Below are 25,883 nucleotides of genomic sequence, written 5' to 3' on the forward strand. Positions count from 1 at the left end.
CTGCTTCTAAAGTGCTTCTGACACTTCTCATTAAGAAATGCATAGGCAGAGCAGCAGCTCTGCAATTGTAAAATACCCTCATTCATTTCTAGAAGCTATGAATTCAGTGCCAATACCACTGATATTTTAATGTCAGTATTATTTGCTAGCACATGAAACTTGTCAACAACGCATTATAAAACAGACAACTCAAGTGCTTTTTGTATTTGATTAGTTAACCAAAAATTCTGAGATTCAAAAGCTGCTCTAGATCATGGCCCTTCTCAAGACCGGATTTTTCCCCCCCAGGATTTCTTTTAAACTGCATCCAATCAAATTATTAAAAACATCTGCAATGATGCATCTGACACTTCCCCTGGGAGACTTTTCCATAGTCAACTAGTTGTTGTTTTCCTCCCAGCTGAACTTTAATGTAATTTCATCCCATTGCCCAGTCTCATGGAAACAAAGAGAAAAAGTTCCCACAGAGGGAAACAGGAAAAAAGAAAAACAAAATAAAAAACTTGCTAAACTACACTGAAAAAGCATATAAAAGCAATTATTGTCTGAAATGTGTTGATGAAAAGGTAACCATGAAGGTAAGGGTTAGCTTAAGACACAAAAGCAGCTTCCCAGCTTTCTCTTCTCCATTAGCATGAAGAGTCAGATGCACATGGAAGGCTCCTAATAAAAAAATAAAAAAAAACCAAACAAAAAAAAACCAAAAAAAAAGCAGTATGAATAAAGCTGGGGTTATTCCATAGATATGACTTTGGGAAAAGAAACAAAAGTTCCCTTAGAATTGCTTAACTTCCTGCTTCCCCAAGTAGAAAGAAAACCACTCTGAAAGTTATAATTACAGTCTTGAAAAGGTATCAGCCATATCTTCCACTTCTCGAATGGAACCACCATACTGCACAGCACTACCACAGTTTAACAGAAACATTGTACAGCTTATTGCCCTGAGAACATCCACTGAAAGATGTTGCCAAGGGAAATATAATGAAATATCTGATTTAGTCTATAAGGATTTTTCTTCCCTAGCAACTCAATAATAGCATCTTGCTGCTTATTTAACACATCCTACAGCTAAAAAAATATATGTGTTCTTTTATATGTGCTTCTTTTTTTTTTTTTTTTTTTTTATTCCTTCTCCACTGCTACCAAGAAATGGTTAAACGACAGTTTAGAAAATTAGTGCAGGATATGTATGCAGACAGCTATTTTGAAAACATTCTAAACACAAAATTCCTGGAAGGTATCATACAAAAAGAGACAACAGAAAGCATTTCACAGTCCTTACATAGAAATAAACATTTGTTGTCTGAAAGATATACATTTGGTAATGTAAAAGTCCAAATCAGTATTTAAAAAAAAATAACAGATACCACCCAGGAAATACCTAGTCCCCAGTGCTGTCAACAGAGAGACTCCTAGGTAACATCATAGGGAAGTGGATGCAAATTTCATCTCTGTCCTTCAGAATCTCAGAATCAAAAAAAGTCATGGGCATGCCCAGCAACAGCTATGCACTAAGGCTCAATTAATTCAAAAAAGAAAAGATAAATAATTTATTAATCACATAAAAAGAAGACTAATAGAGTCTTGAAGAGATTTCATGTGTCCTCAACTGCAACTTCCTTCCGGCGCTGGGCCCGGAAATGACGCTCGATATTTATTGTCACTTCCCTCTGCAAATTTCTGCTGTTAGTTTTTCCAGCTGTTCTGATCCAAGGGTGCTGAAGTACTTGTCGTGCTGTGTAGCGCTTCTGGGGATCCACTATCAACAGCCTGGTTATGAGGTCTTTTGCTGCTATTATTGAAGAAAAGAGAGAGGGGAAAAGATCAGCACTGCAATGATGCTGACAGTTATACCTACACAAAAGGTCCTTCTTATTTTTTCTTACTAGTTTTACCATAACGACTTTTGCGGCTATAACCTAAGGAGATATTCTAACAGCTGGCTTTAGACCTAGTGACAGGAGATGTTTAATCTCCAGCGTATCTTTTACTGATATAATTCTTCCCTTCAGAAAGAGAGAAAGTGAAGGGAATGTAATCTTGAAAGCATGCTGAAGGCATCAGGCTTGACTAATTAGGATCGAATTAAGAATTTGAATTGGGTATCTCATCCCTCAAGGAGCATAAAAGTTGTAGAATGCTGTTGAGCATGTTCTTTAAAAGACAGTAGGGAGAGAAGGGTTTTAGGGTTTCTGAGTTTGGAAAGTGCACAGAAGTCGCTATGCTGGCCTGCAAGAACAACAACAACAACAAAAAAATAACATGTGCCCTATTGTTCTCAACAAAAAATTCACACTGCATTCTGCAGAGGTAGGATTTCATTCTCAGCTTTTGAGATTTTTGCATACATCTTTAAAATCTAACGTAACCCTGGACATTATTTTGGTACGGTTTTCCACAAAGACAATTCATATAAACAAGGTGAGGAAAATCCTTGCCTCAGAAAAGGAGTAATACATTAAATCAATCAGACCTAATATTTGGATTCGCAGCCATTGATACTACCAGGGGACTAAATTCACATTTAAAACAAACAGAGAATGACACAAAAGAGACCTGCAAGACACTGCCAAATTCATTGAGCTCACTGTCCTGAAAAAAAAAACAAGTTTTTCCCATTCCAAGGAACAAGTCTGTCATGTCTCAATCTGCTATACTTGCTAAATCTTACCTGCAGAAATATTGTCCCAGTATGGGGAAAGGAACTCATAGTGACCCAGCTGTATGATCTTAAACAGCTCTTCCTGATCACGTTCCTGACTGCGAAAAGGGGGAAAACCGCAGAGCAGAATGTAAAGGATCACACCAGCTGCCCACATATCTACTTCAAGCCCATAGCCTGAGGAAGAAAAGACAAACCAAAAGTCCTGTTTTAGAAGGAAAATTCACAACTGGTAAGTAACTGTTTCTTTTTCATTCTCTTTTCCAAGAAATACAGAAGCTCTGCCCAGTTTCTCAAACAGATGAAGTCAACAGAAGAATAAGTGGCTGGTACACCATGCATACAAGCTGAGCTGTTCTGCCTCTTAATAACTACAGCTCTCACAAAGTGTCTCTTTGCTTCAACATGTTTCATAAACAGTGTCTCACTAGACCAGTGTCAATTAGAGACTAATTGAAAAAACACAGCATAGATTTCTAAAATAGTCCTCTTCAGATTCCCTTCAAAAAAGCACTGAGTGCCAAGTTTCCATTGAAACTGGATATAAGCGGAGATATGCATTCCGGCTCTCACAGAACAAAACCAGAAATAGCTTTGCTTGAATCATCAACAAAACTGACTCCTTTTCAGGTCTGAATCCTTTCGGGTATGAAATCTCCAAAATTTCTATTGATTGCAACCCTCAGGTTGAGACATGAACTTTCGATCATTTCCCCACTTCAGCAATTACCATCTATGGTATATTATGGCTTGTCTGCTTGGAAATCAGTGTTAGATTACCACAGACATTAATAATGCAAACATGACTGATGTCATGTTTGTGTTTATTGAAAACCAAAATGTTTCATTTCATGGATTACACTGCTAGCCAGCCTCCTACCCTACAAAGGCATATCAGTAGGTTGAAACATTCTGAATTATTTCCACAATTAGAAAGCTCAGACTAACTACATGATTTATGACAAATTATAAATATATATACTCACCCTTCTCAGCAAGTATCTCAGGGGCAACATATGTTGGTGTTCCACACACAGTAAATATGGGTTTTGTAACCTGCTTTGCAAGGCCAAAATCTGCCAGTTTCAAAGTAGTAGATTTATCTGCATTATGCTGAACCTATATTTAATGAAAAATAAATAAACAGTCTAGATGTATTTTAATACAGCAAAAGATAAAGGAAATAGTTAATATTAAACAGGAAGAAGTTCTAATAATAGCACCTGTGAGTAAACCAACATGAAATGGAAACAGTATTTTGACAAACTGTATTCAGAAAGTGGTTTTTCCCACCGTATACTAAGAGGGTGCAAATACTTAAGAGGACAAGCAATAATAAAAAAACTTTGTTCTACAAACTCTGGCGTGCTGTTATTTCCAAGAAATGAAGAGGAGGGATACAAAAAATAACCAAGAGTCAATTCAATGTTATTATTTCATTTTGGGAAAGTAAACTCTTCTTTTTCCTTTGGAAAGCTAAGAAGAATGCTGTGGGCATTTTGAATGCTGCAAAAACTCACAACTGAAATGCTCAGTGTTATATGTTCAATGAAAATAAAAGCATAAATCTATTTTCCTATTGTATAAATAAAGTTTTTAAAATTATATAATAAAATTATGTCATGTGGAATTTCAACTAACACCTTGCATGCTAATGTAGCAAGACAAATAATACTGAAATGTTTATATACATTTTTAAAAACCAGCAAAGGGGTGGGGATGGTGGAGAACACACTGGTCTTAATCCGTGTCCCAAAATCAGCAGGATATGTCTTGCTTTGTAAAACACACTGTTGTACCTTCTTCTATCAGGATGCCAGACTCTTAATCCCTCATCATAGCACAAGGTGGCAACACTGTGCCATCTGTCCTTTCAGGACAAAACCACCGAGCTTTCATTTTACTTAAGAACCAAACAGGTAAGAACAGCATGCACCGCGGGTGTATTTTCACAGCTTTGTGACAATAATTTCAAAGACAGCATGTAACCTGCCAGCATGCCTGAAAACCTCAGTCCAGAAGTCCTCAGTATCTTCACTAACACTATGCTCGGAACAACACAAAGTCAGGTTGGACAGAGTGAGCATTCCCTTCAACATCCAACTTTGTACTCTCCAGCCTACATTTCCATCACCTAGAATCACCTTCCACATGCAAATATGCTTCGCTGTAGAAACAAAAGCCTCAGGTTGATTTTATTCCTTCTTGAGGTCAGGCTCATAGCAGTATCACAGAAGTGTACAACCTACCCAAGAGAAATCTAGCCTCTGTCATCTACAGTATGTGCTCTGAGCAACAGTGATAACAAAGCAAAAATGGTAACATTAAATGAAACTACTAGCCTTAACTATGACACCTAAAAGACAGCTACTCCTGCTTCTGTATTCAAGACTACAAAAAATGGTTCCAAAAGTCCATTTAAAAGCGCTGCCTCATCTTACTTGCCTATAGAGTTAACTGAGATAGTGGAGACTAGTGTTCAGTTCACTTTCTGTAAGAAAGACAACCACTTCAGGCTATGCAGCTACATATGTCCTGGTGGTCTTGGACTAAAGACAGTCAGAACTGCTCACTACACTCTTAAATGCAGATGCCAGAGCAAGATATTAGAATATTGCTTGAGGATTTCTACCTGTCACATTATAATACACTAATACACAGCCAAGTTCATCTCCAAAGAAGGCATAAATTGATCTTTCCTTTTCTCCTGCCTGCTCAGTTCTCCCAGTTCTTCATGCTCCTGTTTGTTTTCATATCTACCTTTAGAAATCCATTAGGGTGTTTAGGACGATGATTAATAGCATTAATACTTCTCTGTATGGACATATGTCCATAGCACAGATTCTCCTATACATCACAAAAGCAAGCTAGTTCATGAGATGTTTTATATATTAGAAATAGGTAGAGCTAAAAAAAAAGCACTGATTACACATTTGAGTTTGAGATACCCATTGCTGCTAACTAGAAGAATCTTTGAGAAAAATCTTACAGAAAATTCCCTAGGTAGGTTTATCACACTGAAAGCTCTTGACAAGTAACTGGTTAAACAGGATTTTAACTCAAATGCACAGGGAAACATCTGACAGTGCTTTGTGTATATGTAAATATTGCTTTGTGTGTATGTAAATAGTGTCACAAAAGCAAAGTTAAAGGACAGAAAGGCTATAATAGAAGTTCCCATATATATAAGAAGATTTTAGAGAAAGAAAAAAAGGGGGCAGGAAGAAAAAAGCTCAAATGCATAAAAAGCTGTAATACATTATTTATGAAGCTGAGTGTTGAACAATTACCACATTAGTATGTTTGGGAAGTACACAAGGAGATGAGGACATAGTCACGAATACAACTCCCCTCGTAAAAGGGAGCAAGGAGGTGACTTTGTGTCTTTTACAGCTATAATCTGGGAAAATATCAATACATTTTGCAATTAATTTCTCACTCAAGTCAAGAATTAAACAATCTTTTAGCTATAAACGTCAATAACAAATTCTTGTCCTCCAGGTAGCATTATAGAAGTGACTGGCTTCTTTCGTGGGACTAACCACAACACATTGCTCATCCTTGGCAGAAAAGGTTTTCTTACTGAAAACCTAGTCCCAAATGAGGTGATTCTGTTAGTAGGGGCCCCGGGGGGGCAGTCAGAGAGCTATCTTCACATCAGCTGTGAAACAGATTTTAGTTTTGTAGCACAAGTCACAGCCCTTCTGGCTCACAACTATGCTGCAAGGAGTCTGACCATTGTGGGCAGATGGCAGTGAAAGAGGGAGAGGGAAAACAAGAAAGGATGATGGAGTGTTATAAAAGTTCATAACTAGAGGGACAGTTCCATAAGAGGAACCATAGTGCTGTGAACTAATAATTAAACCAGGTTTCCAACTCTCCCTTTTGTCAATAATTTTGCAATTCACTAGATATCGAACAGCATTTCCACTTTTTGTCCTCTGTAGGGACAGAAACTTTTTCCCTTCTTTCAAAAGCTGCTTATTTTAAATAAACTTATGGAAATAGCTTTTCCCCACTTAGCTGCTTTTCTGTCAGCTCTGATGGACATTAGACAGTAGGTTCAAAAGTCACTAGGAGCATGGTTAGATTCTCACACAAAGCAGGTTTACAGTAAACAAACATTTCCTTAGTAAAACAGACTAAGGATCTTTCCTCTTCCATTCCCTATTTGCTGGAAAAGGTTAGTAAGTATGGAAAAACAGCTGACAAGAAAGGACAGGATTCACCCGACCAAAAGTATGTACCTGTTTCTCTCTGTGTACAAAGAAAGTCTATGGAGACAAATTCAGACTTTAACACCAGCAGTGTAGGAATCTAAAGCAAAAGGTATCCCACAACCAAGGATATCCCTGCAGGATGCCAGCATTTCCAGCACTGCCCTTCCTCTCCAGAAGTCTGTCCCCAGCCCCTGACCCACCATCAGCAGATGAACCCATGAGATTTGCTTCAGTACTTTCTGTTACTGTTCAGCACTGGCTGTTGTCAAGCTCAGTGGCATCTCTCAATCCTACTCTGCTGCTACTGCCCACTCTAAGGGGTCAGAAACAGCAGTTAAAAAGTCAGAAAAGCCAGAAAACTGCTCAAATATCCTGAATTTATAGGGACATTTCTAAGTTAGCACACAAGATCTCCAATACTATCAAGACTTCTAAACTCATTTGGCTTGTTGAACAGACTAAATTTCAAAAGAATCCTTCATGTAAATTATATTAATACAGGTGTACATGGCCAATTAGCAGAAGGTGAAACTGGAATAGGTACAATTCTATCCCATAGTGTTTGAGTAACATGAACTAAATGAACTAAATGTGAAAACAATCAGAACCAACCTGTATCACGCCTCTTTGCTTAGCAGCATCACTGTGATGACTACATATTACAGAGAGAAATGAAGCATTAAGTCACAGGTGTTTCACATGCACTAGCTTATTTTCAGCAAATAAGGAGGAGCAGAGCCTGGCTCATAATGGAATATCAGCCTCTGGAAGAAAGCCCTGCAGTTCAAAGGGAGGTTTTGTTCTAATGGCAAAGGCCCAAAAAAAGGTGGGGCCCAGATGGATACTTCTTGCAAACCAGCCCCCTGCACTCACTGTTTTTTACTTAAACACAGACCATACACCAGGGATTTTCATCAAACTAAGTAGGATACATAGCAGGAAACTACTGCTGATGGCACTGGTAAGTCAAAAGGTTTGGAAGTAAAACTTTCAGGCCCGACCTTGGTCACCCTCTGCATGTCGTACAGGCTGCACTCTTGCTCTTCTCCAGAAATTCACATTTACTTCTTTCCAAAATTGGTTCCTGTGAAAAACTGAACTGACAGGAGACTAAATCTCTTACTACCTTTTTCTTGCTAACTATGTGCTTCCACCAGCAGCTCAAATCTGATTTGTTAGACACTGGCAAATATTTGGTATCTGTCTGGAAATTTGGAGCCCTAGTACTAGTGTGTAACACAATTAGCAAGGGAGAGTTGCTTACTGTTACTGTTCTACAATGGGTCTCTTGTCAAGCGTCAACACAGCAAACTTTTCTATTTATATTCACACATGTGAGTAACTATCAACTTCAGCACCGGATGCAAAGTGCGTAGCCCAAGAAATGTGTTGAAAAAAAGAACTCTTCTCTTTGGCATGAAGTTAGTATCTGAGCTGACTTTAGTACTTACTGTATTTCACCAAAACACTCACATTTTCTGGTGGATTGTTTCTATCACCTGCATCATACTACACTCCTAAGAAAATAAATTGTCACAAGATAGAAATCTATCTGCTGCCAAAGCAGCAAACTGGCACAGCATTCTGCAGGATGTGTGACTGCAGTGCACAAAAGGTCCACCAAACAAATAATCTAAATTAACCATTTTAATAGATTTTGCTCTGCAAGGAAGATCCCTTATGATTCCGTACCTGTTCAATGAAAAAAAAAAAAAAAAAAAAAAAAAAAAAAAAGTCATCCTTGCATACCTAAAAGTCAGATGTTAAGTAACAGGTCTGATTTCCAGAAAAATGCAAATGCTCACTATGCTTGAAAGACAGGTCATTTTTATTTCAATTTCTATCTGCAAGCACTGTTATCTGCTATGCATAGCAGATCTTCATAAAGTAAACTGTAATGGTAACTTCACTTCAAAACTGTACCCATTTTTCCAAACAATATTGCCACAGCACATTATCTCTGTACAGTATTTGCTTAAAAACATTCAAAGATACATAACCATAAGGAAAACAAATTCACCTCTTGCACAAACACAACATTTGCCAACACTTACCAGAAGATTCTCCGGTTTGAGGTCCCTGTGGACAATGTTCTTGCTGTGAATATAAACCAGTGCTTCACACAGGTCGGTGATCATGACAGCAGCATCATGCTCTGTGAACTTCACACTTTCTATGATTGCATCAAATAAGTCCCCTCCTGGGACATACTCCAGGATTAGGTAGATCTCAGCTTCTGTCTCATACACTTCAATTAAGCTTACTATATTGGGATGAGAGAGACTCCTAATGATCAGTATTTCACTTTCCATCATGTCCTCTTTCCCCTTCAGCTTGGATTTATCAACAATTTTCATGGCATAGATCTGCTTGGAGTCACAGTGGCGACATTCCTTCACCACTGCAAAATTCCCATCCCCAATAGTTCTGCCAATCTCATAGTGTTTTTCCACATCAGTTCTGTTTTTAATAGCATACCTCCGGCTTGTGCTTTCCAGTCCCTGAGCCTTGTTATCTTCTTTACTGACTCTCCGCTCCCCTGTTTTTTCTCTTCGTATCACATCACTCTCTCTACACATGATATTCCCCTCTCTTCTGGCACCCTCCTCCTTAGCTCTTTGTCCTTCTCTATGTGTTTTTAGTGGTTTCTCAGTATCCCTCAGAGTGTCTTTCTTTAGCCAACCACTGTGGTTCATTATGCAGGTACTTCCTTTCTCTTCTTTCATTTCATGAGTTAGCTGCAGCCCTTCTACAGCATTCTTCTTGATTTTTACTACTTCCTTCCCATGGTTTTCATGTTTCTCCACATCCCTTTCCTTCTCAGTGCTCCTTTTTTGCTTCTCCAGACCTTCATTAACATTCCTATGTAGGGGCTTCCACATCCTCCTACAGCCATTATCCTTCCAACCAACTTCCTTACCTTCCAGACAAGTTTCTGAAGGTTTTCGGCAGTTCCTGATTTTTGCATTTCTTTCTACATGGTACCTCTGACATGCGCCTGTGCTCAGGTCTCTGTTCTCAAATGAGGCCTCAGCCTGTCTTTCCCGTTGTAACTTCTGTCTGGCCTGCCTCTCCTGTTCACATTTCTCACACCTCACCACCTCCTCTGAACTCTCTTCTAATTCCTTCTCAAGACTTCTCTCATGGTTCAGGTACCTCTCACTTTCTTGGGTTTTTCTAGAAGGCTTCACTCCTTGTTCACCACTCCAGCTCCCTCTAGTCCACTTCTTTTTTGTTCTCGTTTTTTCCTCTTGCTTTGCCTTGGCTTGACTTTTTCCTTCATGTCCAGCCACTAGTTTGGGAGACATGCCATCACTGCAGTTCTTGGTCATTTCTGTCTCATCAAAGCCACTGTCCACTTTCAAAGCTGTGTCATACAGCCTGCTCTTCAGTTTTTGGGACTGTTCCTCATTCTTCTGAATGGCAGCAGCGGCAGCATAAGGATTTTCTGGATAAAGTTCTTGTAATACTACTTCCAGGTTCTTCAAAGTGAGGGGCTCCTTCCCCATAGCTATGAATGCATCACCTTCCCTGAAGAAGTCAGAAATGCTTCGGATTTCTCTGCCTCTCAGATTGTAGAGCTTTCTCACACGGTCATTCTTCCAGCGTGGAAATCCCAGAGCTTCTGAAATGTCAGCTACCAGCTGTTCAAAGGTCTGGACTGATCTCCTGTTGAGAAGCAAGGTTATCCTTCTGAGAGTGTGTCCACCAGGTTTCACCACTGTAATAATCCTTGGCTTCACGGGACTGTGCTCTGAATGTATGGTGTGAAAACCATTACGGGGATTAAAAAATGGGGACCTGTGGCTGCTTTCACTCAAACATGGTTTTCCATAGTTACCATGACCAACAGGAGGACAAGTCCCTTGTAGTTTTCTCTCTTTTACTTTTGAACTTGCATTGTGTGAAGACTGGTCAAACAATCCTTGGCATCCTAAAGCAAACACAGAGTAGGTATATTATTAATCTTGCATGATCAGATCTTTCTGGTGTATGTGACCCCAGAGAGTAAGGACAGGTGCACTCAATGCTTACAAAGAACTTTAATGGCCACTAAGCATTTACTCCACATACATGGAACTACAAACATTTTCAAGTTTGTAAGAAAATGTAAATGCACCTTGAGACAGAGAAATGCTGTTGAAAAAAAAAAAAAAAAAAATATTGGAAAGAAAGAGATCTTCCCAGAAATCCTCAAAAAAACGGGGTTACTTATGCCAGAATTGCATCCAGATTTTTTAGCATCCTTTAATGAATCTACCTACCAAGAACTCACTCAGTTCTTTTCTGACCCCAGTTACAACGTCAGCCTCTATAAACCCTGTGGCAAAAAAAGTTTCTTAATTACATTGCATGAAGTAAAACAAATTAATTGCTTCTGTTTTAAAATTGCTACCAGATGGCTAGGTGCATGCAACCTTCATTACTTACAAATCATTATCTCCACTTCTGCTATAATTTTAAAGGAATTTTATAGTACATTTAATAGTAACATATTTTTCCCCCCTTAAAGAATGTCTGTCTTATTTTTGTTTGACAACTGGAGTCCTACTTTTCCAGTATTTTGGTTTGACTTTTTTATTCTAGAAATTATGTAAAATCACACAAAGTCCTGAATATCCTCAAGGGACATTAATAATTTTCCCTCCAATATTTCATCTTAGAATACCAACCAAAGAAAGCAGCATTTTTTATGCGTAATTCCAAAAAAAAAAAAGTAAGAACTGGAAACATAATACATGGTTACGGACAAGCTAAGCTACAACACAATTCACTGTCTATAAACACAACAATAACCTAAGAATAAAAAATGTTCTCTTGAAGCTCTCTGATTTCTTGTACTTAGTCAGATTAAAACTTTATTATAATGCAATTTGTTTCAGCCTCAAGAAAGAAACTTTCAGAATGAGATCAGAGAGTGCTTCCAACTCCATTTAATAGTCTTGTGGTTCAGTTGGGAACAAACATTCAATATGTAAGAACTAACAGAACCAAGGCAAAAGAAAGCAGCCAGAATGATTACTGACCATTACAAGGAAGATCCCATACACAAGTGGCTTATCTTCCAGAAAATCCCACCCATTTTCATACATTGCGTAGTCACAGTGGAGTGGGCAATTCCACAAAGGAAAACCTCCACATACAAGAGCTCCTGTTGGTGCTAGAGTAAGAGCTCTGGCCAGGCTAAGCATACTAGATTTCAATTTTCAACTGTCAAAAAGTCACTTCCAATAATTCAAACTGTGTGTTTTTATTTGTCTTTTTTATCAAGGCATAATAATGAAGAGAAAATACGCCTCCACACCTAGAACAACAAACAAAAGGGGAAACTACAACAAATGGTGCAGTGTTAACTTGCTTTGCTTCAATAGTAATCTATCCAAAAGATCAGAGCTTGAGTTGGAAAAGCACACTAGGAGACACTGCTACAGACCTCCACACTCTGTGTTGGCTTTGTTTGATGTATGATGATGGACATTTCTTAGCTGCAGTACTCTCACCAGCTAAGTGCTGTGAGCCCCCCAGCACACCCCTTAACTCTTGTCTTCATTTTCTTCCTCTGCCAAGTGAGACAGATACCTCCTCAAATAAATATTACAAAGAAACCCAGCTGCCAGCACGCTGACTGAATACGTAAACATTATATAAGAGCTACGTGTGACTAATGCTTGGTGGTTGTACAAGTTATTTCTGTCTTCATTCTGCTTTTTAAGGATCATCTCTTGTTAGCAAAAGAAGACTACATATGTGCTAGTGATTTTTCAGCAATCAGGTATTTACATTCCACCCAGAATAAAGCCTATTATGAATAGGGAAGAAAAAAAAAAGTACTAATCAGATGTAATAACAGTTCTCTGAAATCTAAGTCAACTCCAGAACACGTTGGTTACCAGGAACCGCCGAAGCTCTGAATTTAATCAACATTTCCAGATTCTTGTGTATTCACTGTCATCAAGGCATCATGTTGCTTATGGGAACAGCACGTGACATTTTTACTGCCTATAAACCTGCTGCAACATAAAACCAATGCTGCCCTAATAATGCCTTTTCCCACAGATTATGTTTCTCCCAGCTATGCTGCTATTATCCCACCTTTCTATAAAACATTCATTTTAGGGATCTAGCTGCATGTTGATTGTTTCCATTACCCAAACATCAATTATGTTTCTTTCTTCACTAAATTGGCTAAGCTTGAAACAGAAACCTCATTTATTTTTTTAATTCTATAACTGATGGAATAAGAACAGCTTTATGTAATTCTTAAGAGCAATTCGGGAATGTATTTTTGTGCTTTTTAAACTAGCTTAATTCCTAGCCAAAACCAGCTTGACACAGGCCACAAGTTTATATATCATCCGTTTAAGAATAAGAATTATGCTGCATATTTTTGTAAGATGAAAAATAAATCCTTAAATCAGTGCATAAAGGAGTCTCCTAATGTTTTCTGAGAAAAGGGGAAGTGTCAAATTTTGTCAAAGTAGTGGTGGTCACAGTGACTATCCATTTCAATTTCCTGTTACAGCTATTTCAGTCATAATTTATGCTATTTTCCAGTTATGCTATATTTATTTTAACTGATGCACATGAAGCAAGCCTCAATCTGTCAGGGAAGTGCACACACTTTAAGCAGAAACAAGCATTTCTAGAAAGCCTTCAAAGGTCACACACAAAAATCCTATAGCTTCAAAATCTTGTTTCCATATTTATATATAAGTGGGAGAGAGAGGAAGCAGGAGGTGGGATCAGAAACACACTTCAATGAGTCTGAGTACTGGCAAATCATAAATCAGAGAATAGAATGTGTTTTTTCTATTATGGCTTTACTGAGAGCTAATGGTTATCAAACAGTCCTCAGCATAGCTGAGGAGGTGGCTGCTGAGGACTGTTGCTGTGGAAGGGCAGGGGGGTAAGGCAGCACAGCTGGACAAGAGCACCATGTGTCCCACCTAAGCTGTGAACGTGGGCACAGAAAAAACAACAAAAACAACTGGGACTCACATAGCGATACAGAGCTCCAGATGACGAAGACATGATGGTCTTGTAGAGTAAATGATCACACCAAGTCCCTAGAGTAGCAGGGAGGGTGGGACAAACAAGCATTTGAGGGCTCAAACTGGCAGTAGGACCAAGAACTTAAGCACCTACTGTCCAGACAACAAGTGCTCCCTAGAGGGAAAATGGTTGCTGCAGGGAGGACAGGTTCTATGGTTCATTTTTAAAAGCCAATTCACAAACCATTTGTGACAGTTACAGTTCATCCTACTGAGATGAGGGAAGGCATAGGGAGGAAAACATAAATTCTTCTAGAAGACCTTCTGGATTTTTTTGGATTATACTCTGGACCTGGAGTAAAATAAAGTGAATTCAGAAGACTGAAGCTCTGAATGAAGTGTGTATGCAGAGCTTCAATGCATCTTAAGGAATTGCCTGACTACACCCTTTACAACAGCAGAGTAATAGGGTCTGCCAGAGGTAACCTATTCTTGGAATTAAAAATGTACTGCCTCCATTTGTCCTTCAAAATTTATCACTTTTCTTGACCAGTCAGTAAGTTTTTGTTCATTAATTAAAATATTTCCACTCATCTTGTGCTCCTTCTTGGCTCTCCTGCTTGAGATCACAGTTTCAGTAATTAACTGAATGGCTTACCTAGCAGCTAATTCTGCTATCAAGTCACAGGTTGCAGCGGAATTAAATTTTTTACAAGTAGTACTGCAACACAATTTAAAACAGAAGGCAACACTGAAATAGGATCTATTTATGGCATAGCTGTTTTGTGAATAAGATGGTGTTATTTAAGCCCTGCAATTTCTTTAGAGGGCCTTGGAGCAATAAGAAAGCATCCACTTACAAAAGCGACCATGAAAACTCCCCAAACCATTAGCAGCATTCTTCATGCAAGTAAAGTTGCAAGTAACAGAAATTATGTATCTGGGAGACCTTTTGATATATTTGTCCTCATATAGCATAAACAAAATACTATTTCAAATGAGAAGAGAAAGAACTGCACTTAAAGAATAAAAAATATCTTATTTTCTTAAGCCTCAGCAATTCCTGCTGAGGGTGTGCAAAAAAAAAAAAAAAAAAAAAAAAAAAAAAGACCATAGGGGAAAAAAAATCATCTTAACTGGAACATAAAAAACTTTTGTGTCAAAATATCTTTAAGTATGTGAGGGTGAAGAATACTTCTGGTCTTTTAACTGAGAGCAGCCAAGTATGTAGTTCACACAGGTTACCAGTGCACATTTGAGTCAGCTCCAGGATGCAATCTGAGCCCTCCAGAAGTTTACCGTCTTGATCTCCTCTTCTTGCTGTAAATTATTAAATGTGGCAGCTTTCAGGGCTAGTGCACAGTGCTAGTGCCCAAGACTGGAGCAGTAGTATGACAAGTCTCAATGTACTAAATTAGTTACATGGAACAAAACACGATCACAAGCATCCTTTTACAGCAAGTGAATTTTACATAGGCATTATTTAGAGCCCTACTGTTGGAAATGCTACTGGTGAGTTTTCCTCTAAAGAGCTATAGCAGTAGCACCCTCTCTCTCCTTCCCTCCCACTCATGCTTTACACCATTTTAGGGCAGAGATTTCGCTTGAGTCAGGACTGGTGGTTATTTCAGCAACAACAAAGGGTAGTCAGCACTTGTCAGTTTTGTCCAGGTAAAGTCCTGAGAAAAAGAAAGTCAAATTTCACAAGCACTGGATTGAGATAGTGTCAAACATGGCAAGACAGTCTCTGCTAGTTCCAGCTTTAGCAAGCTCCAAAGGCTCACACAGTTTAGAGGTATGGTGGACCTTAAGCACCCCAGCATGCTTCAAGAATGTCTTTTCCCCTGTAACAGCTACTTGAGTAACTGCTAGATCATAGAATCATAGAATCTCAGGGGTTGGAAGGGACCTCGAAGGATCATCTAGTCCAACCCCCCCTGCTAGAGTAGGGTTACCTAGAGCACATCACACAAGAATGCATCCAGGTGGGTTTTGAATGTCTCCAGTGAAGGAGACTCCACAACCTCCCTGGGCAGCCTGTTCCAGTGCTCTGTCACTCTCACAGTAAAAAAATTTTTTCGTATATTCACCTTGAACCTCCTATGCTCCAATTTCCACCCATTACCCCTAGATGAGGGTTAAGTACCAGAACTGAGAAGACAGTTTGTCTCTCTGTTTTCTTGGAAATTCCATGGTGCTTCTCTGTGTAGAAGCTGTTTAATTCATACAAAAGCAGACAGAGCAGATTGTGAAAGAAAGGAACATCTGAACATGTGGCAGTCAGAGGTATTATGCAAGATGTTTTGGTAGGAGGCCACTGTCTGCTTTCTAAAAATCCCACCAGCTATCAGGCTGAGACAGTAGAGTTAATAAGAAAAAGTTGAACAACTGAATCAAAAGTTTGGGATTGAGAAAAGGTGGCTGGGTTTCTCATAGAGAGGCTGAGTCAACAAGGGAAACCAAGGAGACTGAAAGCACTTACCAGAAAGGAGACAGAAAGAAGAAAACACAGAAGCACAAGGTTTTTGCTACCAAAGTAAACCAAGACTACAAAGATGTACAGAGACAGACAAACAGGGCTAGAGAGAAGGGCAGTCACTCTGTTCTCCTGTGGGTTACAGAAGACAAACTGGCTCCACAAGGAGACAAGATTAGAAATTTCCTATAAAACATGGTATGGTAAAGGGATTAAAAATGCAAGTTGATTGGGGAAATCTCCCAGCTCCAGCGGGAGGTGAGAGAAGGACATGGAAGTTGCAGGGAAAGGAGGGCTGGGAATAGGTGGAGGAATTGGAAGGGGCACTGCTCTTCTGGTATCACAATCCAGAAGCCACGCAGCATGTAGAAGGGCCAGACATGGAACCTGAAAAAGGAAACCTAGTGAAGAATTGGACTGGAAGGATAAGAAAAAAAGGAGTAATGAGAAGGATCAGGACAGACTGCAGGGAATGGAGCAAATAGGGCCACAGCTAGACACTGGCAACAACTCCTATGAACTTTGATACTGGCTGATAACAACTTCCAGCAACTTTGCAGACAAACTGGAAGCAGATGAAGACTGTAATAGGGAAGCAGTACAATATGAGGGTGAGAATAAAACATGTCAGGAAGTCAGGTTGGATACTGAACTTAAACAAAGGGATGGGGCTGGGGGCCAGCAACAGAACTTTCCTCACATGGTTTGCTCCTTTCCAGTTCATCTTAAAGGATATCTACTTGCTTTTGTTGTCACTTACCATATTAGTTCATCTTGACTTTTTTTTTTTTAAGAACAGGAAAAACTACATGCACACAAACAGGTGACTACATTAAGAGAACATTACCAAGGTCATTGTTAAGACAGGACAAAAAAAAATTGTCAGCATTACCTGAATTCACCTCCTCCTTGCATACAAAATAGCTTAGAAGTGCACAGTTTTTCATGTCTGCTCCAGGGTACAGTGCAGCCCTCTGTTACAGATAAGTTGGAATCAGGACTGTGCCATAAAAAAATAAAATAACCTGTTGTCTGTAGAGACCCTAACCTCTGTAATTAGAAGAGCTGAAGAGTGTGTAGTAAAAAAATACAGGAAGAACAGTTTATCTGTAAGGGAGTGCAGCCCTGAAGAACTGGATTTTCTCTCAACTAATTCTATGTGGATTCAAAGCAATCAACTTAATCTAGATTTCTCAGGGAGGATTACATTCTGATGATCAAAACAATATCCTGAGACCTGATATGCAAGCCTTCTCAGTGCTCCCAGCTGCAAAAGAATATACTGGAAGAGGTACTTTAGACACAAGGCAAAATAACATAACTCACAGATAATGCTAAGTTATCCCAAAATTCAGGACCTGAGCACCTCAAATTGCTTTCCTCCCCAAAATGAAGTACTTTTGACTTTATTTTTGCACCTCAACTCCCACTGAATGCAGTTTATTCCCTGTCTTTACAGATATCACGGAGATGCTAATTCATGTTTGTTGCTGTAGCAATAACCATGACAGAAAAGCCCACAAGTTAATAAGCCTGTATTAACAGCAGGTTACAACAGGCATGCAGTGAAAGGCATGAAAGCCAGGGTAAACAGTAAGTAGATGCTCATTAGGTAAGCTTTGTCCATCATATGCACTGATGGAGCCAGAGACATGTGGGGAAAAAAGCAGCATTTAATAGTGTAATTGATGTTTATATTTTAATGCACAGGAACAGGGTTTGAGGAGACAGCACTGCTAAGCAATAGTCATAAAGGCTTAACTTTGGAACCTGAATAATCTTTTAAGTACCTGACCTTGCAGAAATACCTTTTTATAAATACATTGAACAAATACATTGAATAAATTGTGTTCAGAATACATTTGATGGAAAGGCAGTTATAGAATATACTATCCAAGAAAATATTACTGTAAAACATCCAGTATTACAACCATGGCTTACTAGACCAAATAAAATAAGGACAAAGTATTTTCAGAAGACCAAAGCATATTTTATCCAGTTACATAAATAAATTAACTCATCATGCTATTTGTATGAATTATCATCTGTGTTAGCTACTGGTGCAGAAAGAAAACAAGCCCATGTTCAATATTACAAATACTGTTTATCAGCTGGGCTCTTTCATAAACTGTTTTATTATTGTCACAAAAAAAAAAAACAAGGAACCTGTTTAATTTCTCTAACATCATTTCTGCTACCCCAATGGGCATCTCCAGTCATACTCATGCCAGCATATCCATGTCCAGTCTGCACTAGTGTAGTGGAGATCAACTGCTGACCCAGTCCAACCCAATCTGTAGAAAACTAAAATCACTCAGCAGCTCAGGCAGTATTCTAAGTTCACTGAAGAAAAAATAATTTGGGCTCACGCAGTAAAAAAAAAAAAAAAATTAGACTCAACAGAATGATATCTCTATCTCATAAATATACAGTTTTAGCCCTAAAAGATCCTATAAAATTAGTATGATGGGATTACAAGTTCATTATCTTTCACCATTTCACATCAAGAATGCTTAAATTCACAGGAAATACCATTTTTCTTTTAACTGTCAGCCCTGCAAATTCAGCTGTGTGTCAAGTTGGGTTCCTTCACTCCCACACATCAAGAACAGAACTAAAGTTTCTCCAGGCCAAATGTCTGGTCCCATTAAGTGAGTACCAAAGAAAAGAAAATGTCCTTAGTAGCTGCTCCTAGAGTGCAAGAGTACAGGAGATGCACACCTTTGTACCCATTCCCTGTCCTTGGAAGGGTAGGCAAGACTTCAAAACTTTGCATCCTATAACATATGGTCAACATATCTGCTTTTTATTTTAAGAATAAAATTAACATCCATTAAGTCATGCAAACAGGAAGCTAGAGAACTCCAAATTTTTCAATCCCCAAAAATGCCCATTCTCATTCTTCCCCAGACATTCACTCTAGAAAGAATGAAGGGACTGTATTCCCTTCTTCCTGCCCATTTCTCTCACTCCCTTTTCACTGTCGGTTTTGGGACACTAACCTCTGAGGTTTTGGGAGATCCTAGAGGGCAAAGAGTACCACAGCAGTTGAAAAAGCAGGCAGATGATGTAGTGAAGAAACTCTTAAGATGGGAAGGACTGTCTGGAGAGACAGCGTGGGTGGAAAACCTTGAGGCTGGCTAGACTTCAGCTGAAGGAGGGAGAATGGATGGCCACATTGGATCCCTTGCTATGGCTAGAGGAGCTCTGGATTTTTCCATTCTGAGAATGGTTCCTCTGTGTCACCCCCAGCCCCAGTGTGGGTGCCATTCTGCAGCGAAATGCATGTAGGAGGCTCAGCTTGCAGCAACATGTGACCGTATTTACCATACAAGAGCCACAAGGGAAAAATGAAATTTAGCAGCCACCTTTGCTTCTTTCTCCTAAAGATGATAAACTTTTGTGGAGGTTTCAGGTGGGTTTGGTTTCGGTTTTTTTTGTTGGTTGGGATTTTTTGTTGGTTGGGATTTTTCCCCCTTTTTTTCACTAAATATTCAGAGCCCCTTTGCAGCCTTCCCTGGCCCTCTCCTGTCCAGTTCTCCACAGGAGGGAGTAGCAGGGGCCAGACTGCTGCAGGGCAGCCTGGTTCACTCTCTCAGCATTATGGTCCCTTTTCCAACAAGGCAAGAGTGGTTCAGCAAATATCACCTTCCTAGGCACTCACCTTCCCCTGCAGGCCTACAGCCACACCACTGTACAGTTTCAGATTTTCTAAATCAAGCCATTTGTAATTAAAAAAAAAAAAAATATTTACAGCAAACACAGATGGCTATTGCCATGTGTTAGTGTTAAACTGAGTTGAATCACCCCCAGAGTAGCAGATGAAGGTAAAGATTTCATGTTGTCTGGTAATGAGTCACCAAAGTGTCATCATTTTTACTTTTTTTTTTTTTTTTAGGAGCTGAACCCCACTTTCTTTATCTTTTTTTCTGACATTTTAAGGGTAGTAAATTAAAAGACTGGCATAAAGAAAGCCCTTTAAAGAAATATACAGATGCATAATCTGTAAAGACTAAGTGAAATGTAAGACTGCACGTGAAATGAATCAGTGCCTTTGGAGGTGTGAGGCTCAGTTTAAGTAGCTACCCTGCATAAACCCAAAAAAAGAATATTATGAAACTGCTCATTTATTTCATTTTTTTCAAAGATGACAGGCTGTGTATTTTATTGGGAACTGCCATGACAGGTTTCTGCAGTTAGACAGCTTTAGGGTCTGCCCCAGTAACCAGGGAAGCGAGCTCTACAGTCCAGGACCTTCCAACAAGAAGCTTTCAGGGAAGGGACAGAACTGACAGAGGGAAAGGAAAACATCTTGCAGAACTGCAATATTTGCCAGGATCCATCTGGCAAAGCCCTCTGTGTGCTTCTCGAGGCTCAGTGTACAGGGAATTCCACTTCCACATTTATGCTCTTCACTCCTAACTACCATATATTTCAAATCAATTATTCATGTTTAATCATAAAGCAAGGTTTCACTGCTTTTTAATCCCATTAGCCGAGATTGCCTCAGTCAAAGGAGCAGGATTCTGTTTCTTCTTGTGGGAGACTTTATTTGCATTTCTTCCAAAATCTCAACTTGATGACTAATCTGTTGCAACTGAGCAAACCCGGTGAAAATAAGAGAGCTTACAGAGGTGTCACTGAAAGTTTAATTAGGCTTCCAGATCCTTTATTACCAATAACCTTGTTACATAACTAAAAGAAAGACCCAGCCAGAGTCTGATTCTCCATCTGGTTTTCAAAAAGGACAATTACCCAAAAGTGTTGTGTTGGGTTTTGTTGTTGTTTGTTTTTTTTAAATTCAGCACATTTAAGAGAGGTTAACTCACATATAAACACAGAATTTCTAACCCCGTTATTACAGAACCACTCTTTCAGATGAGACCCATACATTGAAGTAAGTCAACATGGCAAAATGAATTGTTTTGCAGAAGTTATAAAAGAAAACAGGGTTCTCAGGGAAAACCCCAAGAAAGTGATAATTAGACTTAAAATATGATGACAAGCAGAAAGATCAGGATTTTCACACCACCAGACGTTTCTCAGCATTTCCATTAACTACATTATTTGGGGTGACAAGAAAACTAAAAACTTGCAGTTTCTGTGCAGGCTAGCAATACTGATTGAATGGGAGACTGCTTTCAAAATATTGCTAAGAGCTGCTTGTAAGAATACAGGACATCAATAACTGTTTTGCATTCTTACAATAAGTAGACTGAGTAAACTATATTAGCAACAGAGGGAAGATGGTAAATGTGCCTTTGCTGCTAATGGAAGCGAGGCAAACTACTGCTAGGTAAGATGACAAATTTGCATTATGAAAATTCCAAATTTACATTAAACCAAATCGAGGCAGTAGTTCCCCCTCCTTTTTTCATTGTTTCCAGTACCTGGTGAACACTCCGAAAGGACAGACTCTCTGAAAACAAGAAAATCCTGGAAAATAGCATACTGTTAAGAAGACAAGTCTCATATTCACCCCTGTTTCAACTGCTGCTTTTTCAGCACTGATCCTAGTTGCACTGAAGCTAATTAGAAGATTCACATTACTTTCAGTGAGATCTGGATCAGATCTAACTGAGGCTGCTGAAGTCACCCTAATGTCCTGATGTTAATTATATTTGCAAGAAAATCTATATAATGCTGATTTCAAATGTTGTTAAATGTTTATTAATCATCAAATCAAAGGAAAAGAGGGAAAGGAGTGACAGAAAACAACTCAATTTGCCCTCTAACTGTTGGAAAAGAAAGAAGAATCACCATCTTCCTCAATTTCTACAAAACTATAGGTACTTCTGCAGAAAACAAACTAAAGTAAGTAATCTTAGAAATGGGGAAATGAATCCCACACAACTTCCTTTAGTCACCACATGCTGAAAAGTCCCGCAGATGCCAAAACTGTGAAGCTCTGCAGAACATGACTAGAAAAAGCAGCAGTGCAGACAGATACAAAGCATATAGGGCCACTACCAGATAAAGAAACATTTAAAACCCAGGTTAGCATCCGAGGTAATTAACTTGAGTGTATAAAACCAATAAAGACAAGGTAACTTCAGCACAGCTCAAATTCTAAGGCTTGAACAGCTGCCAATATCTTCAATTAAAGCAAGTTATCTTATCATTGCTGACAGTTTCAGCCAAATTAACCAATTCAGGTTAATGAAACACAGATGGAGATTTACCAGAAGCTAGCTCTCATCTGATGTGTCCTAACATCCTAAAAAAGTTTTTTGTAGAAAGAGTCATGCCATTTCAGGAGACCTAGACTCATTACATTACAAGAATGAGACTCTTAACTCTGCAGGATCAGTTTCTTTCCGGAGAGCCACAGGACGGCTTCCTGAGATACAAAATGTATCCACTTCTTAGAGAGAACATGACAGAGTTGCTACAATAACTACATTTCTCCTACATAAAGTAGCCATAATGTGTTGTGTATGGTTGGCTTCACTTGCTGACTGTTTTGGGAATCCATGCTGGTTCTCAACGTTTCAAAGTCAAAACTGAATGTAGACCATACAATAAACACAAGCCTTAAGAGGAAAGGAGAAGAGGGGAAGGGGGGGGGGGACAGACGGCACTTAAGAGCAAAGAGACAAGAATATAAACTTGCATGTAAACATGCATACATAGAGATTTTCATTTCTATATAAAGCTAGTAGCAAAAGTACACATGATGAAGCATCAGGTTTGGCAATTATATTTAGATTATCCTCTCATACAATATAGTTTGCAGTCTAAATGCTCAGAGGAAACATGAAAACATTTTTATACTATTACAGAGGTTGTTGTTATTTTTTTGTTTTAGTTTAGAAAGGAAACATATCAGTACACAGTGTAACAAAAGTTTCAGTTTATGGGGTTGTTTCCATCCATGAGTTCAAAACAGTGGCCCATCGAGTCCTGCTGACACTGTGTACTGAATGTCCCCTGACGAAGGCAGAAAATAACGCTGTGCAGCGAAAAGTTATGGAATACTTCTCCTATTAATATCTGTTCTGTTATTAAATAGGAGCAAACATAGCCGATGTAACTACAGAAGTCAGGGGATACAAGGGCATAACCAGCGTTCTTCCCCAGAGGGGTTTGGCTACCACATGTCGGAGCATCGGCATCTGACACAACAGACCTCCCCACCCTTTGAGCCCACGCCTGTAACCCACGTAGCTCCAGCCATTTCCCAGCTGAGGGAAAATTCACAAGCCTTAAGCGTGTGTTAAAACACAGTTGCACAACAGCTTAAGAGCTTTACTTTGCATGCTATCTGCTTTGCTTGCGGAGCATCGTCGCTCCCTGAGCAGCCCGTAAGCATCCATTCCAAGTGAACTACACTCACACCTATTAAGACTATTAAGAGTGCAAGTTACTTCTCACCTTCCTTTTTTTTTTTTCTTTAATTGCAGTACAGATAAAACTGTGCGTGCCTGTCGGAATAGCGAACGCTGACTTCACGTGCAGATTTCAGAGCTTGCTCCTGTACCTGGCACGGCTGCTGAGGCGCTCCCCCAGCCCGGGAAAAGGAGCATAGACAGCCTGACCCCCACCCGGCGTCCCTGAGGGAAGCAGCAGAGGGTCTCGCCCTCCGTGTTCTTGGTGGCCTCTTGTTCCGCTTCCCAAACCAATCCACTTCGTTCATCTCCACTAAGATACAAAGCGGAGGTGGAAGGGGGCTTCTCTTTCATCCCAGAAATAAATAATAAATAAATAAATAAAGGCAACTGAAGGAGCACGGTGGAATAACCACCCCAACTTCGCACTTTTGGGAGCCCCCTTTTTAAAAAGCCTTCCTTTCCTCCCAAAGCCCTCGCCTCAATCCCACCGCCAAGCGGGAATTGCCCCTTCCTCTGCCCCTCTCAAACCCCCAGGACAAGCCCAAACGTCACCACAAGATCCCCACAGACACCGCCAGGAGCCGGGAAGGAAGTTCCGACACACACACACACACCCCCAATCTAAAAAGACCCCTCAACTGGCGACCTGCCTGGCGGGGGTGGGGGGGGGGGTGATGCGGCGCGGTGGCTGACCCCCGGGAGAGGGTGGCGGGGGGAAGAAGGGATCACTCACCCGCGCAGTGGCCGTAGGGGCAGCAGGAGCCAGCCGCGGGGTGCAGCGGGGGCGGCGCGGCGGCCGGCATGGCGGGGGGCTGCCGGGGGGCTGCCCGCACCACACCGCACCGCACCGCACCGGCACTCTCCGCGCACCGCCTCCCGCCTGGGAGGGCAATAGGAGGGAGGGAGGGAGGGCACGCTCCGGGGAGGCGGCGCCGCGTAACGGCCACACCAACGGCCACACCTCCGCACCAACGGCCACACCTCCGCTGCCTGGGGCAGCCCTGCCGGGGGAGCCCTCCCTGCCGCCGCCTCCTCAGGCGCCCGCCCTCGGGCGCTGCTTTGCCCCGTTTCTCCCGGTGCCAGAACCACCCCCCCCCGCAACCTCTGTCAGCTCCCGGCAGAGCTGTTGCTGGTCGGCTGCGGCCACTGGAGAAAAGGAGGCTGAGGGGAGACCTTATCGCTTCCTAGAACTTCCTGAAAGGAGGTTGTAGCGAGGTGGGAGGCTGGTCTCTCTTCCCAAGTAACAAGCGATAGAAGGAAGAGGAAAGGGCCTGAAGTTGTTGCAGTAGGGGAGGTTTAGACTGGATATTAGGAAAACTGTCTTCACTGAAAGGGTTGTTGGGCACTGGGCCAGGCTGCCCGGGGAAGTCACTGAGTCGCCATCCCTGGAAGTATTTAACAGACATGTAGATGCAGGGACACGGTTTAGTGGTGGACTTGGCAGTGTGATAGGTGAACAGTTGGAATCCATTCTCTTAAAGGTCTTTTCCAACCCAAATGATTTGATGACGCTGCAAGTTTCTGATTCCCGCCTCTGCCAGGCCCCCACCTGCCTGGCTGAGCCGTTTGTTACACGGTGGGGCTTCCTTCGTGCGTGCCCGTGGCTGCTCCCCGGGTGGTGGGACACCAGGCACAGCAGCAGGCCCGCTCATGAGCACAGGCGCTTTTGTTGTAGCCCCTTACGTGCCAAGTAGACTTGGTAAATCATTTAGGCGGCTTGGATTAACAAAGACGAGTGCTAAGCGATGTAAATAAAGCCTATGTTGGACGCGTGACCAACTAGTTGCCCAACGTCTTCTTAAAGTATGAGAAGGTGAGGAGGACGAGGGAGATAATTTCATCTCCCTGTGCTGCCCATGGGATGCTGCTGGCTGCACATCTGGCACATGTAGTCTTAAGGACACATTTGAAAAAATATGAGAGTGAACTGACCAGCCACAAAGCTGTTTTAAGGATAGTATAAAAAAGAAGTCTGACCTCACAACAAACTAAGAAGGAGATGTAATTTGAGAACAGCATGTACATACCTTTGTCGGGAAAGACAGCAGGAATTAAAAAGCTCTTTAATCTTTTAGAGGAAAAGAGTAATAGACAGTCAAGGTCTGGAAGCTGAAGACAGACAAATTCATATTAGAAATGTTATTAATGGGAGTGAGTAATCATTGGCACAAATTACGGAGGGAAACTGTTTTCTTCTCGGAA

At 40.5% G+C, this 25,883-nt stretch overlaps 1 protein-coding gene across 1 annotated transcript; it reads right to left on the reverse strand.

Annotated features, from left to right (window-relative positions):
* Positions 1-1,522: 1,522 nt before the first annotated feature.
* Positions 1,523-24,483, reverse strand: DCLK3 (doublecortin like kinase 3). Its single transcript, XM_051611898.1, has 5 exons — positions 24,415-24,483; positions 8,937-10,816; positions 3,649-3,781; positions 2,672-2,839; positions 1,523-1,792 (listed from the first exon to the last, which is right to left on the reverse strand). The coding sequence occupies exons 2-5, from the start codon at positions 10,389-10,391 to the stop codon at positions 1,596-1,598; spliced, it is 1,953 nt and encodes a 650-aa protein (XP_051467858.1). The 5' UTR covers positions 10,392-10,816; positions 24,415-24,483; the 3' UTR covers positions 1,523-1,595.
* Between the last annotated feature and the right edge of the window lie 1,400 nt (positions 24,484-25,883).

This window comes from Apus apus, chromosome 2, assembly GCF_020740795.1.
Source record: "Apus apus isolate bApuApu2 chromosome 2, bApuApu2.pri.cur, whole genome shotgun sequence".
In the NCBI taxonomy this organism is placed as follows: Eukaryota; Metazoa; Chordata; class Aves; order Apodiformes; family Apodidae; genus Apus; species Apus apus.